At 35.1% G+C, this 15,757-nt stretch overlaps 1 protein-coding gene across 2 annotated transcripts in view; it reads left to right on the forward strand.

Moving 5' to 3' along the window:
- The first annotated feature begins 5,595 nt into the window (after positions 1-5,595).
- Positions 5,596-15,757, forward strand: part of TFDP2 (transcription factor Dp-2) — a 57,056-nt gene continuing 46,894 nt past the window's right edge. For both annotated transcript variants that reach the window (XM_062582335.1, XM_062582336.1), the window contains exons 1-2: positions 5,596-5,673; positions 12,812-12,878. In XM_062582335.1, coding sequence (XP_062438319.1) covers positions 5,659-5,673; positions 12,812-12,878 — 82 coding nt within the window. In that variant the 5' untranslated portion in view covers positions 5,596-5,658. The remainder of the gene's footprint in view (positions 5,674-12,811; positions 12,879-15,757) is intronic.

Genomic DNA, 15,757 nt, shown 5'->3' on the forward strand with positions numbered 1-15,757 from the left:
GTAGTGAGCAGTAATGTAATAATATCTGCAGTAGCGAGAATAAATGTACTGATTAGTGGAAGCAATGGAGATGTAGTGTTTGGGACCAAGTCTAAGAGTACTGAAATTAGTCTCATTCATTTGTTATCTCAATATATGTTGCATGAAGTTCTTCTAAGTGCAGTTTCCCTGACATCCTCTTAGTAAACCAGACTAAGTGGTGGTTATTCATTATTTAAGTGATATACTTTATTCTAATTAAACTTACATGAAAGCTTCATTTATTTTTTCAGATGCTTTGTACTGCATAGACTTGAGTATTACTTTTGCTGTTAAGAGGTATCAGTGTGTTTGCTTTGGCAATACCCTGGAATTTTGCTCAAACACAGGAACTTAGGAGAAGCTGCTCAGTCTTATTTATTTGGTTTCCTTTCTTCTGATTTTTCTTAAGGATTTGGGTGGTTCCTCAGAACTACAAGAAGAATGCTTCACTTTCAAGTTGGGTTCAGATAGTTTTGTCTTCCTTTTGAATCACAGTTTAAAACAGTCATTTTCTTTTAATTTTTGTGAAATGCAATAGTCAACCTTCTGTACTATGTCTTTATAAGCTGCAGTCTTTGTGTTATATGAAAACTATTAAACTTCAAGGACTTCAGAATCACCTGGTTCTGAATGGTTACTTTCTCAGTACTGTATGCCTGATTTTATTAATATCTCTACTTGGTAGAAGCAAGATGAAGCATTTGTACTTTGTTAAAGTATCTTCTAACCTTCAGAGCTTGATATGGGATGAAGTTTTTTTTAAACTAACTATTTTTCTCAAGTATTTAAATTTGTTAAAAACAGTATGATCTAGATGGCTTGGATTAGCTTTGTTCAATCTCTGATTGGCTTTTTTCTTATCTACTAGGAGTTCTTTGAATGTGTATGGTTGCCTGCAGTAAAAGCTGAGGGGGAAAAAATGTTGTAGTACCTGCAAGATCTTCATGCAGATCATAGTGGGAGTTCTTCAAATGTTTCCTGAGTCCTACTTTCCTTTAATATTATTTTCAAAATAAAAATTACTGTGTGGTAGCTGGAGATGGTGACTTATTCCTGACTCGCTATATGCCATTCCTTAGTTGGCTTTTTGAAGTTTTTTTGTTAAGTACCAAGCTAGATGTTATATGGGAGTTCCTGTCTCTTCCTGTTTGTAAGCCAAGTTTGTTTCCTGTGTATATATAAATAAAAGATAAAACTAGGTCTAAGTCATCTGAAGAGGGCCCAAGAAAAAAAGTAGACAAATCACTGAAGTCTTCTTATGAAGATGTAAAATCCTTATTTTAAATTACGTAGACTTGATAGCAAGGTTCTATGTGTTTTTTGGAGTACCTAGAAATTAATCTGACTAGATTAATTAACATGGAGATATTTTCTAATGTTAACCCCCCCCCCTTTTTTTGATCTCAATTGCTTATAAAAGGAGTTGAATAATGAATTTTTTTTCAGGAACAAGATGGGGGCATGCTTCCTTGGAAGCAGGTGGAATTCTGATGAATACTTGGTCATTTGAAATTTTACTAGTCTGAAAACTGAGACACTATGAGGCAACATATGTGTAACAGGTGGTCTAATCCGTGTGGACACTGTGCATAAATTAGTGGCTAAAAGCTGAGCTTGGACTGATTAACCAAGGAATCTTTTTGGTACTCCTCCATCTTTGGAAATCAGCCTTGTAGTACCCTAGCTTGAAAGCTGGTACTATTGTAGAGAGGAGTGTGTAGAATATAGACTGTTTTTCACAGCCGAGACTTTTTTTATATATGTATATATATATTTTATAAAGCTGATGACGCTTTCTCTTTTCTCAGCTGAACTAACTATTTTGAATAATTCTTACTTCGTGATAATCATAAGAGCTTAACTTCCTTGATTAAGCAAATGAAAAAAAAAACATTCTTTGATAATAAAAATCAATCTGATATACTGGAATATCTTTACAACTTCTTCTGTGTTCCATTAAGACATTTCACCTTAATATAACTGTACAATAGTTGTAATTTATAAATGTTTGAGAACAAATACTGACATAAATTGTACTTTCTGTTCTGAAATGGAGGCCTCTGTTGAGTTAGAGGAGAATCTTTGTGCGATGCTTGTTTATGTGAAGCTGTGATATGTGAAGTGTTGGTAAGAGTTTGAAAGAGGAGAGTTAAAGAAAACTGAGAAAAGTTAGCTAAAGCCTATAATTGACAAGGACAGAAAATAGACTGCTCTAGTATAAGGCCTTCCCCCCGCTCCCCCCCCCCCCCCCCGCTGTCAGGTTTTAGCCAATATGTAATGTTATGTTTTTCTGCAGATAACTTACTTTCTGTTTTGTGTTGTATTCAATACTTGGATTCTGATTACATATTACTGAAACTTCAGAATATATCTTGCTTTTAACTTGTAAAGAAGGATAAGTATAGATATCTATTCTTATACTATTTTGTTGTAACTAGAGATTTTGATAATCTAGGCATTTTTAATGTCTAAATTGGCTTTTAATGTTACTGGCATGAGTGATTAGGTAGCATAGATTCTAGAAGAAACTGCAACTCAAAGTTTGCAATGTTCAGTTAGCGCAGTTCAGGTAACTCAATGTACTGTAGAATATTTGACCAAAAGGCAAAAATCATAAGAGTGGATTATAAACCAAGGCTTGGATTAAGAGGGAGCCTTAATTTCAAATAAAGCAATCCCTGTATTACATACCTTGGGCTCTAAATCTGTCTTTATTCAGCTTCACTTCAGGAGACACCAGTTAAAAACAAGAAGGTAGAGTTTTATGTTTCTATATCTGCATGGAGCAAACTGTCAAATAGCAATTGGGAATGAAGAGAATCTCCAGTTTGAGACCATCTGTGTCGATTCTTTTGTCTAAACCTGACAAGAGGTCATGGCAGATGGTGGGGTCACAAAGTCTGGCTTTTTGAGCTTGGCAAAATGTGTTCATAAAGCTGGAAGAATACCAACTGTTTGTACTGGCTGAAGAGCATTGTGGCAAAAGACTGTAATAGTTCGGACAATATCTTCTGGATCACTAAGCTTGACGGCAAATAACTTGTCAAAGATAGAACTAGTTTGCATATCTGTAAAAAAGTTAAAACTGCTTAGCAAATCTATTCTTAACTATGTTTTATTTGAGTAAATTACTTGCAGAGTCTCTTAAAGCAAGATAGTTAAAGCAGACTACATGGTATACTTTGCCCAGAGCTCCAGATGATGTGTTTGGAGAGTGTGTGCGGAAGGAGCAAGAAGGTGGAAAAAGGCCCACAGATCCTGATTTTCAGACACAGGGATTCACTGCACTGCACTTCACTGAAGGGCAGTTCATGGATTTGCTCTTTTCCACGACAACTGTTTTAAGGCATTTCTGTGGCTCTTCTTCAGGTTTCAGGATTGGTGCACAGATTGAGTAGTCCATTTCCCCAACAGTGTGAACAGTTGTCTTTCTATAGTGATGTGTCTGAAGTCAGGACAGATCGCTCTTTTCATAGTCTATAAGAAAGTACTACAGCTCTCCAGCTTAGTGCTTCTGCATGTGTTAGTGTCATTTCTCCACCACCTTATTGCTCAAAATTTGGTTAATACAAACTTCCACCATAAAGGAGATTGAATCAGCCCTTTACACTTTTTCTGTCCTCTCTTTTCTGCCTAAAATGAAAATCTTATTTATTTTAAACTTTTGTTGTGTGAATGTCAAATATACAATAGTACTAGTGCTTGATTTAGTAAGTCCGGTACCTCCTTATGCTGTTTGCTGACAAATGTAAAAATTGTTGTTATGACTGTTGATTAAATCTCAATTTGAGATGCAAATTAATGTTAATGTTGCAGTGATTCTGAACTGTTTGTCATAGATAGCAGTTGGTCCCGTTTGTCACTCTTTTTGTTCCAGAATGTTTTGATTGTTTCATTATTTTTGTGTCTTTTCCATCTATTATTTATATCCTCTACTTACACAAAAACTTGGGTTGTCTACCTGCTAGTGTATGTGTGTTTGTGTAAAACTGTTGGAGTAGTTTGTTTTTCAAGGTTTGCTGGTAAGTCAAGCTGACAACTTCTTCTTGTCTCTTAACTTTTTATATTTGCACTATTCTTTCAAAGGTGTTATTTGTAATTCAGATAAATATAAGACTATACATTAACTGGAAAGAAATTAATTCTTTCTGAGTTTCAGCTTGTCATATGAAAAGGAACACATCAAAAACTTAGAAGCTTTCACTGGAAAGTGTCTTAGTGTACAGAACTGTGTAGTTTGTGTAGTGTCAACATGCTAGAGTAGCTGCCTAATTGTGGCAGCATTAACGTGCTAGAAAGAACAAAAATATAACATTCAACAAGAAATGAATCACACTTATAAGTTGAGTACAGTTTTTTCCTACTTAGTCTAATAACAGTGGAATTGATAGGCTCTCTGAATAAGAAAAGAAATTTATATAAAGTCCCCAAACTTGGTACTCGTTTGGATTGTCCAACCCAGGAATGCAGTGATGATAGGGTCCCTTATGGATACACACACTACTAGAAGCAAATTTTTGTGCTTTCCTAAAAGGGAAGTGAAGACACTGGCCATTCTCAAGGTTGGCATAGATTAAGATACAGGGGAATAGCGTTAATTTGCACCATGCCTTTGCAGCTGGTGATATCTGCTATTAATGATCATGACCCACAGCTGGTAACTAGCATATGAGTCTTCTAAAAGATTTTGTTGAAATAATTCCACACTTGAAAGTGTGAACATCTCCCTCTTATATATCCAGTTGCGATTCAGATGTCTTTTGTAGTATATTAACAACAAGTAGTCCTTTAAAAGTGCTTAGTTTTTGTCAAGTTTATCTTTAAAATAGTTTGTGCTGTCAGCATTGATCTGTAGCTCGTTTTTGTTTTGTCTATTATAAATCTCTCTGTGAGTCCTTTCAATAAAAATAATGAAGTCATTGTAAGTATTCTTCAGTACAGCAAAATGTTTGTCTTTTAATGGAATTCTAATATTAGGATTCTCATTGTAGTATTAAGCCTATATTATGTAATTAATTTAAAAAGCCTGAAAATATGAATAAGGTGAAGGAAGACTGGAATGTTTTTACTTAAAAGTTTCCTAAAATTTTAAATGTTTGCTATGTATATACACTTTGTAGTATTTTTCTACATCTTACAGACCTCTTTCAATGTTTATAGAGATGGAATTAGGAGCTTTCTCTACTGTATGAGGTTAAAGAAACAATGTGAAGCATTAATTCGCTTCCAATTTTTAAGGTCATTTTGCACTGGATATAAATGATTGCATGGATTTAATTATAATCCTTTAGTAATGGTATGACATAATATAGTTAGGCCTTTATTTAACATGCTTTACATCTCTGGCTATTCCAAGCAATGTAAATGATAGTAATCTTTGCAGAACCTTACTATTCTGGTGATTGATGTTATTAAAATAAAACAAATGAACAAAAAGAACCCAGCCCACCCCCAGCTACACAAGAAAGCATCTAGTACCCTCTGAAGGTGCAGGGTTTCAGATAGAAGTTAAGTAAAAATATATTTTAACTAAGATGTTTTAATTAACTTTCTTACAGGATGTACATTTTAGAGATTCTTTGAAGATGAAAAGGGATATCTTATGGTTTTACGGAATATAAAGCAATATTGTCTGACATGACGGCAAAAAATGTAAGTTTATAATTAAATGACATGTATTACTGCTTTATATTGACATGCTGTCAATTGCTTCTGGTTTTCAGAATTTGAAGATTTTCATGTTTTGGTTTCTTGTATGGACAGGATTTTTGTATACTACACACACTCTTATCATATCCTGTGGTATTTTTGTACGTTTAAATTAACTAGAAGTTCTTTAAGACTGGGGGGTTTAATCACCTATAGGGCAAGTTGACAATTGAGGCAATGCTTCAAGATGTTCTTTCTTCTAACACTTGCTCCCAACCTGTCAGGGATATTTTTTTTCTTCCTTTTTTCCTTTTTTCCTTTTTTCCTTTTTTCCTTTTTTCCTTTTTTCCTTTTTTCCTTTTTTCCTTTTTTCCTTTTTTCCTTTTTTCCTTTTTTCCTTTTTTCCTTTTTTCCTTTTTTCCTTTTTTCCTTTTTTCCTTTTTTCCTTTTTTCCTTTTTTCCTTTTTTCCTTTTTTCCTATCAACTTTACACCAGAGTAAATCCTTCTGGTGAGTCTGAATATCAAAGCTCTAGGAAGAGAAAAAAAATAGCATATTGCTTTACACTGTAAAGAAAGTCTGTACACTCTTGGTTTCTAGACTATTGAGGACCTTGATTGTCTGTTCTTCTGCCACGTGTGGCTAGCCTGTATTGTGGAGTCCGGAGGCTGTATCTTTGTTCCTGCTATCCACAGTTCTGGAGAGGCTTATGAAATGGAAAGAAACTTGACCTTAATTTTCTGCCTGAGTGGCTGTGCTTCTCGATGTACACAATTTATGTAGAGAAGAGTTTTGATTAAGGTTGACAGTCAGTGAGTGGAGTATTACTTTGGGCATTGAGCAGTTTACCCACTGGCTGCCTTTGATAGGTTATACTGTCAGATTAGATCTGAAGAGGTTTAGGAAAAAATATCAACATGATTAAAGGAGCAAGAACCACAGAATAAAAGTACATCCTCATCCCAGGATGGCTTTCTATTCAGTCATTCAGTAATTACAAAAGTTTCTGTACGTGTTTGGTTAGATTGACGGCAAGGACATGGTTTGGTTACATTAGATCTCCAGATTTGGAAATCTTTATTCTGTTAAATGATTTCATTTGGTGTGCAACTCCAGGTGAGGCTTTCAATTTTCTTTTGTTTATCTGTGTGTTAAACTGATCAAGACAGAAAATAATTGTGTACACACACACCAAATACCATATATATAAAAATATATATACCAGATTCAACTGTAAAAAGTAAAAACAGATGTAGTCATATACTTTATCTCCTAATCTGCCACACACTGGCAGAATGTTTCCACAGACTAGACACATCTATATGTTGATGAACAATGTTCCTCTTCACTGTTTTTCCTTACTTTATTCAAGTACCTGACAGGAGAATTATCAAGGCTGGGCTCACTGCTCACTTTCTCCAAATGCAGCATGCTATTCCATTGAAGAAGAATAGGTGATAGACACTTTCTAGTATCTGTTTGTGGAATACTGGTTAAGGGGGTAAGTTAACCTTCCTTGGAAAAGAATTCTAATCAAAAGGGTTATGAATAACAAAGTGTTGAATAGAAGTTAGATTCTCTCGGAGATGAGATGTTTACATGCTGATCAATACTCTGTACACAGATGTAATTTCAGTTGCCCTATCAAAATGAGTTATTTCACTGTTTACTTCTGTAATAGAATGCCTTTTTTTTTTAATCTATCTTGTATTTCCATTCCTACTTGTTGTTCAAATAGGAAAGCATCACAAAAGTGATGAAAAAAATGAAAAAGAAAAAATGAAAAAGAAAAAATGAAGAAGAAATGGGGGCAGGGGGAAGACAGCAATTACTTGTTACAGTTCTTTTTTGGACAAGGTATATAATACGCCTCAAGCAGATTATGTGAATAAGAACTGTCTAATGTGAATTTGTGTATGTATACTCTTAAGGGTATACATAAGAGTATATATACTCTTATGTATGCTACTGCTTCTCAGGTGGTGAGTAGTTTTTCACAGATAAGGTTAGTGAATGGCTGTAAGAGTTCTCCTTTCCTGCGTCAGTATGTAAGAAAATAAGTTAGTTTAATAGCTGGTTAAGTGGGCCTACTTTACTTTACATGGAAATAGATATAGGGTACTTGCATGGTTAGTTTTGGTATCTTGGTTATGCAGGAAGTAACTAACAGCTAAATACAGCAACTTCCCAAAACATTGTTTCATTTTGATCAGTGTTTAAGTTTGGCCTATGCTTGATCTCATTAAAAAAAGACCCACTTTTTAAGGCACAGTGTGCACATACAGTACACAGAAAAAAGCTTTTCTAGCAGTACTCTTGCTAAACAAGCCTTAACAACTCTCTTATGCTGGAAACTCTTTAAATTTATGTGAAGCAGAGCAGCTATTCTGCACTGATATTCCATACAAGTTTTCTTTTAGTTCATGTTTTAGCTACTACAGGAGTTGTTTATGGAAGTGATACTATTGCAGTATGTCTGCAAGTCAACCTATCAGGACTAAAAAGTATAGAAACCAGCCAGTTTATGGATTGCCTAGCCATGAACAACTTTTGTGTGCTATAATCTCCATGCTAATTGGATATAGAGAGCAAAAGCTTCTCAAGTTAATGGGAAGGTTAATTCCTCAATGGAAAGGGAGCACTTGAAGGAGGAGACTTGCTAAGTCAACAGTATGTCGAACAGCGGGCAAGACTGATAAGCTAGAGGGGCAACCAGTTTGTCCTATCCAAGACTCTTACTGTGATTTTTTTTTTTTTTTTTTTGCCTTGTTTTGAAACTTCTCAGTCACATGCTAGGACATGGGAAAAAACTTGATGAAAATATTAAGGATGCAAAGGCCTGCAAAGTGCATGCATGCTTCATCTTCCTACATGATTTATCTTGCTACGGATGGCCAGGAACAGAAGCCCAGCTTCCTGTCATACCCAGTATTCTCAGCTATATTACTCCAGAAACTCTGGAGCATTATTGTAAAGCAGAAATGTCGTATGTGAGCCATACAGAAAGCAGTAAAAGATACCTGTGTAAGCTAACTATGCAGCCTTAGGTTTTTAAATATGGGCTCAGTAAAAACGGGTTCCTTGTAGCACAACTATGTATTTCCTTTTTCTTTTCTGTTCCTTAAAATCCAATCTGGGTCACATCTAAAATCTGAAAACATCTTACGAGAAGCAAAGATAGCAAGCATCTCTTCATCTTGCTAGGAGATAGATTGCCACTATTTCTTGGTTGATGTAATTTGCTGCTTTTAGTTTAGGAATGGGTAAAATAAAAGATTTCCAAACACAATGGGTGCTACAGAAATGCAGATGACAACATGTCTTGGGATGTCTCTGACATTGTAATGGGATACTGTAAAGTTCTTGTTCTGCTGCAGTATTGTAATATTGCATCAAATGTTGCTTTTTTGAGTGCTTAGATATGTTAATTATTCTGTAAGAGAGACTAATTTTTTTAGATCTCTCATTTCTCATTTAAATTCTCATGAAATTTAGCTGTGTTTTCAATTTCTTCTAAACTTACATATAGAGATTATAAAATTGAGATAAGTGCTCCCGTTCATTGGGTGCTCTTTTTAAATGTTGTACTAGGACCATCATCCTGAAAATAGATACCTTCTGTGTAAACAAAACTTTCTGTTGTAATTTTGTATCACTGAAGCACAGGACAAAAAAAAATACTTAAAAGTACTTTGTTACAATTTCTTAATCATCTAAATTCTTGAGAGAATAAAATGATAAAATGTAAATGTTTGGATTTTAATAACTCCACTGGAGAGTCTTCCTGGGCTGACTGTACATGTGTGTCATCTTCAGTGTTTAACTGAAGTGCTGATATGAATCAATAGGGACATGTGCAATTGCAGATCTAGAGTTGAAGATTCAGTTGTGAACAAATTGCAGTGCTATTTTGAAAGGTATTCATGGGAATCATAATTATCATTTCTTTTGGAAGTAGTTGGCCTTTATATCTAACATGACATTTATCCCTGTAGTTCCCCTATTCTTTTTGTGAAGCTTTGATTTAAAATCTTCTGTTTCTCGCAGAGGGATTCTGAGGAGAAACTGGTATTGTTATTTGCTGCATAGACATAAGTGGTATGATCTGACAGTCCTGGCTCTTCATCTTGACTTTGCAATCTTTTGCAATCTGTTCAGTGCAATATAGTGTGTAGCTTCCTAAACTTTCACAACCTTACTAAACTTTTTCAACCCTTGTTGCAGCACAAGCATCCAGATGTAAGAGTACTAGAATCTTTTTGTTTTCCATGTAGACCTGCTACTAAAACATATGAAACTTTTCTGCATTTGTTTTCCTGTCTTCCTCCTTTTTCCACATACTCAAATGCAGAGATATTCACATTAATTCCCCCCTAAAGCACCACCTTCATTACCTATGTACTGTTGCCACCTAGTGGAAACAAAAAACTAAGTTCAGTACAGACAACTTTTGAGATAAATTGCTGAACTGTATTAGGCATCTCTGAGTTAGTTTTCAGAAGCATGTAACAACTAATTTTAGGCAGTATTTAATGATTACAGTAGAATGCATAATACTAATTACTTTTTCCAGAAAGTTACACTTTCTTCATCCTCACTTCCGCTGTACATAAACTTCAGTTTCTGTCTTCAAGTTATGAAATCATCAGAGCTGCTTTTGTTTTGGAGGGAATTTTGTTTTTAATTGAGGGAAAAGCCTCACTCTCCCCTGCTCTTGACACTTTTGGCATGGATGAACTGTTTTAAACAACAATATTCATCCAAAAATAACCTAAATCGTTTAAACTTGGTAGAGGTGAAACCATAAAGTGTGATGGTAAAGCAAAATATTAGAGAGTTGTCAGTGAAGGTGAGTTTGAAGATTCTGACTTAGTACATTGATTAAAGTTGGACAATTAAAGGAAAATCAGCCCCGGTTCTCTGTGAAAAGATTGAATGTTGTGATTCAAAAGCTGATTTACAGTGTTCAGCCCATTGTATTTAAGTAAATTTATTTTGGTTTCTCTTGATTTATTATCATGTAACCCGTGGGTTTCTTATACGAAGTTTTCAGATCCACTAAGAAGTAAATGAGAGTAACTTTAGGCTATCTGACCTTGCTAAATAATAGAATTTAAATGATCTCTGATGAGATGTTAAGAGGTGTCTTGGAAAGAATGGGTGATACTGTGTTAAAAAAATCACAGATGGGAGGAGGCAATAGCTAACAAAGCTTCATAGTGTGAAGCTATATTTCTGAGTCCAAGAAACAAGCAGCAAGTGGTGCAAGTGTGTCACGATGCAGAACTGAGATTATCATCAGTAGCTGCAAAACATTAAGTTCAGGGAACAATTGTGTTTGTAGAATTATGTATGAGATCACTCTTGCTCCTTAAAATCGAAGTGTTTTTCGTGGACCAGAAAAATGCTAGTTTTATTCCTACTAAGTCTCATATCAATCTGGTCAACAGGTGATCTGTCTTGAATTGGAAAATCTGCAATCTGTTAATGTAAAAAAATATGTCTTCCTGCCTGTATCTGCCAGGCAGATGTGTCAAAGCCGTTTTGCCATCCTTATTGCCTGTTGTGCAGGCTGTTATACAGGGACTTGATATGGGTTTGGGGAATTTGGATTCTCCAATTTTTGAGGCATGATATATTGCATTCAGATGTTGTGCCCCTAGTGGTGAAAACACTATTCATAAATCCTAATCTGTAAGTGGAAAAACAGTGCGGCAACTGCTAAGGTTAATTTATTGCTCCTGACTGTGAAAAAAACTTCTAAAATTGTTTCAGAAGAGTTTGTCACCATATTGTGTTCTGATTTTTCCGCTAAAAAGACACTTGATAAATACAAGTTCTCTGGCTCAACCTAGCAATTGGATGCTTGTAGTAGGTATTTTTTTCTTGTTTTGTGATAGTGTATTTTAGTGTTGTAATACTACTGTTTTATTTGTTTGCAATCAAATGATTCTCTTATTTGTTGCAATTAAAGTTCTACTAAGTGGCCCTAGCATTGTGGCCCTACTACGTGCTTCTGTGAAATAAAGCAAGTATTTAATTCTTGATTGTATGATTATTTTTTCTTAACTTGAATGCCCAAACTCTTTGTCTCAGTCATTTACAGATGTACTCCATTCTTTCTTTTCTTTCCTCTTTTTTTTTCCCCCTTTTTTTCTCAAGATCTAGTAAGATTTAGCTCTTAATTGCCTACTGGAGGAATCATGCTATGATTTGTGAGCAGAGTCTAAAGGAGGTCAGCCCCTCCACATTTATCATAGCTTCCATTTTGGAAGCAGAACAGAATGCCTTGTTGATCGGAGTTTACTAAGGTGGTGCAAGTATAATGCTCTGCAACTGCAGAGTGCCTTATCGTTTACCTGCCGTTGCTGGGCCCACCCCTTGTTAACTGGGAGCTGAGGGACTTTCCAATCTTCTTCCCTCCCTCGGCCAGGAATGGTGAGCATTTGTGTTTCTATAGCACAGACTCCTGTCTATGCTTTGTATATGTGCCAAAATCTGAAATACACTATTCTGTCTGCTCTGTCCTGATATAAATCCTCTCTGTCTCCCGGAATTTATCCTCAAGGTAGTCCAGTTTGTTTCTGAAGACTAGGGAATATGTTTAAAATATGCCAATAGTCATGTCTCCTCAGACCCGTAAGTCATTGGCTTAGTACTGAGAATACTGGAGACTGGGTAGTTTCCTGCTGTGCTACAGGTGGTAGCTGCTCCATATGACAGAGGTGACAATGGGTATGCATAGTACAGTATCAGGATAAGTAAGTTCTTGAATTTAGAAAAACTCTCAATAAAAATAAAATGTCTTCAGATATACACAGTAAATGTTTTGGAACCTTTGCTTGGGACCTCAGGCTCTCTTTAGACTGTACTATCTATAGGATTATAGTATTTTGGGAATTTGGAGCAGATGTTTCATTCCTCTTTTTTGAGTTGAGGTGTAGAAATATATTTAACCTGGGCATTTGTTGAAAGTAGAAATGTAAAGTTTTAGAACAGAATAATCAGGTAGTATACTTCGTATGTTTTTGAAAAACTTCTCAGCATTGAGTGTACAAAATTTGTATTTTCATAGTACTGTTTGCATACTAAAAAACATACAAAAATTATCATATTTTAAAACTGCAAAATGTTTTGTTCAGGTTGGTGTGACTCCCACAAATGGCGACTTGAAAGGATTTATAGATCAGAACCAGAGTCCAACAAAAGGTAAGAGAATTCTGTTTGTATACGTAGAAGAGAAGCATACATCAAGACTTACTTTTCTCTTTTATTTGGTAGATGAGTATTATTGCTGCCTTTACTGCATGTGGCTAATTCAGTTTTGGGGAACTCAGAATTTAAAGTTAATGTGTTACACAAATCCACAATAGTATATGTGGTATTACTGATATGCAAGTCTCCCTGATCTTTAGGTTTTAAGAGGAGAATGATTAGAGATTGTAGCAAAAGCAACTAAAAAATTTAAAAAGCTACTGTTTTTCTTGTAGTGAATAATGTGCTGAGTTCCTGTTTTTCCCCCTAAAATTCCCAGCTTCTGATTCTTCAAAAGGGGGAGGGAAGGTTAAGCATGACCTTCTCCATGGTTCATTTTTGCTCATGAAGGAGGAAGATCTTGTGGATGGGGATGAAAATTGTTCTGACTTGACAACTTTTTTTGTGATATTGGGCAAGCTATCTGATTCTTCTATGCCTCAGTTGTAATTCTGGATAAGATCCATAGGTGATATAGTCCGGTAATCTGTCTGTATTAATCACCTTTGCAAGATGTTTTGAAGAGTTCTATTTCACACTGATTTTATGTGGGCTATCATTTCTTGCATATTACTGTATGCAAGTACCTTCCAGGAGTGCTTTAAGTACACGATTATGACAAAAGATACAGTCAACTCTGCAGTAGTCATGTGGGGAATAATTTCCATCTTGAAAGCCTAATTTTATTTCTTAACATTTAGCAGTTTAATATTATGCATAAAATAAGAGAAATGCCCAGAGTTATGATATTTGAATGCTGGCTATATAAATATCAAAAAATACTCCAAATTTTACTTGATGTCCATGATAATTGCATGAGAATTCCAAAACATAAGTGTATATTATGTTTTGGTCTGTATCTCTTTGTGTGAAGTGAGGATGGTAACTGTATCTTTTGTTAATTTGTTAAGTTGTGTATCTCTTAAAGCAAGGATTATATCACATTACATCTTTATATGTTACTTAGTTGAGTTCCTGGTCTTCCTTGGGATGTACATGTGGTGCTTCAATAAAGTGACATTGATCAATGATAAATTATTATTTGACCTATTAAAGGATGTTTACTGCTTTCAGAAAACTTAGTTAACTTCACACTGAGGAAGTAGGAAGATAGTAGAAATATTTTCTTAAGGTGAGACATAGGTCAGCAAACATGTCAAGATTATTCTAGAACTAATAGAGTTTTTAGCACTCTCTTAGACTTAATTTTTCTGATGGCTTTCTCTCCTCTCTATAAGCTGCTTCGACTTGTTAAACTAGCAAAAAGCAATTGGGTTTTGCTTTGGAGGTGGTGGTGGCGGCATTGTTTGTTTTTTGTTTTGCTTTTACTCCCTCCTGACTTAGCTTTCTGCAAAGACAGATGGGTTTAATCAGCACATAGAGGGCTTTAACAAGTTCCAGAACCGATTTGACAGCAGAACTTCCCCCTTTTAAAAATGGTAGATGGTTAATTCAAGTTATATTGTCTCAAGAAAGCTTATCTTCAGGATATTACTGAATTTATTAAATCGCTTGAAAAGTCTGAAGCTGTACTCTAAAACCATTGCTGTATTAAAGAAAGGTTGTTGAGCTTCTGTTTTGAAAATTCAGACTGATTTGTGGTATGAGAAGGTGGGCCACCCTATGTTGTGAGAAGATGCGAAGTGCTAGCTATTGTTAAGGTTTCGTGTAGATTAAATTATTTGTTCTAAAACAAACAGTTTTGGTTTTGAGAAAAATCTTTATTCTTTAAATATATAAATTATTGCATACCTTGTGGGAAATAACTGCAGGCACTGAATAAAATCAGAGCTGTTGCTTGTTATGGTCATGATATGCATGAGATTAAACCCTGAGCTCCCTGTACAAGTAGGATCACCCTGTTCCCCAGAGGAGGAATTCCTAGGGAGTTGTACTCCAGGCATTGCCCTGTGATTCAGGTCTGGTTTAAGCTGATTTATACTGATGCATGTAAAGCCCTGTTTCTGTCTTCTGACTAGAAATTGGACGCTTCTCTGATCTTCAAGCTTCAAAAAAGTGAATGTTGTTCTGAGTTTTAGCGTTGGGGCTGCTGCATTACAAAGTCAGGCAGTGCCCACTCTGATGAATGGGAGGTTTGAAGAGGTGTTGGGGCAAGGGAGAGTGAGACAAAATAAAAGTTAAGTTGGCTTACACTTTTTAAAGCTACGCAATTAAAGATTAGAAAGATGCCAGAGTTGCAGCTAGTCAGAGAAAAATGGCCAGAGGGATTTTTTTTTTTTGAGGTTAGATAAGATTTAATGTTATGTTAAGATATGTTATGATATATTTCTGCTTTATTTTCAACTTCTGTTAACATGGATAATGAAGGTGTTCTGGCATAATCAATATGCCAGATAATCAATATGCTGCTTGGGATGGGAAAGGGAGAAGTTTTAGCAGTTACATTTTCTTTTAGAGTATTGTAGAACTACATCTTTTCTCTACACCGTGTTTTTTATATAGAACTTACAATATTAAAAAGTAACTTTGTAATCATGATCTTTTGTATTAATTCGAATCAAAGGGACTTTCTTAAAAACAAAAATAAAAATCTAAATTATTTATAAGATGCTGATACTGGAAGACTAGTACTAGTAGGTACTAGAAGACCATTGTAGTGTTTTTTAAAGTGTGACATGAACATGTGTGACATCTCACCTACCACTGAACTTAATTAGAAGTTGAGGAGAAGAAAGCAAGTATGTGCATATGTCTATTCAATTATATTCTATTTTAATGACTTTTAGAAAATTTTTTTTTCTAGAACTAATATAAATGTGGAGTAAGGATGTGTGAGTTATCTGCTGTTGACAAAAGTGAGTAATTACAAAAAT

The sequence above is a fragment of the Rhea pennata genome, chromosome 9 (genome assembly GCF_028389875.1).
Source record: "Rhea pennata isolate bPtePen1 chromosome 9, bPtePen1.pri, whole genome shotgun sequence".
Taxonomy (NCBI): domain Eukaryota; kingdom Metazoa; phylum Chordata; class Aves; order Rheiformes; family Rheidae; genus Rhea; species Rhea pennata.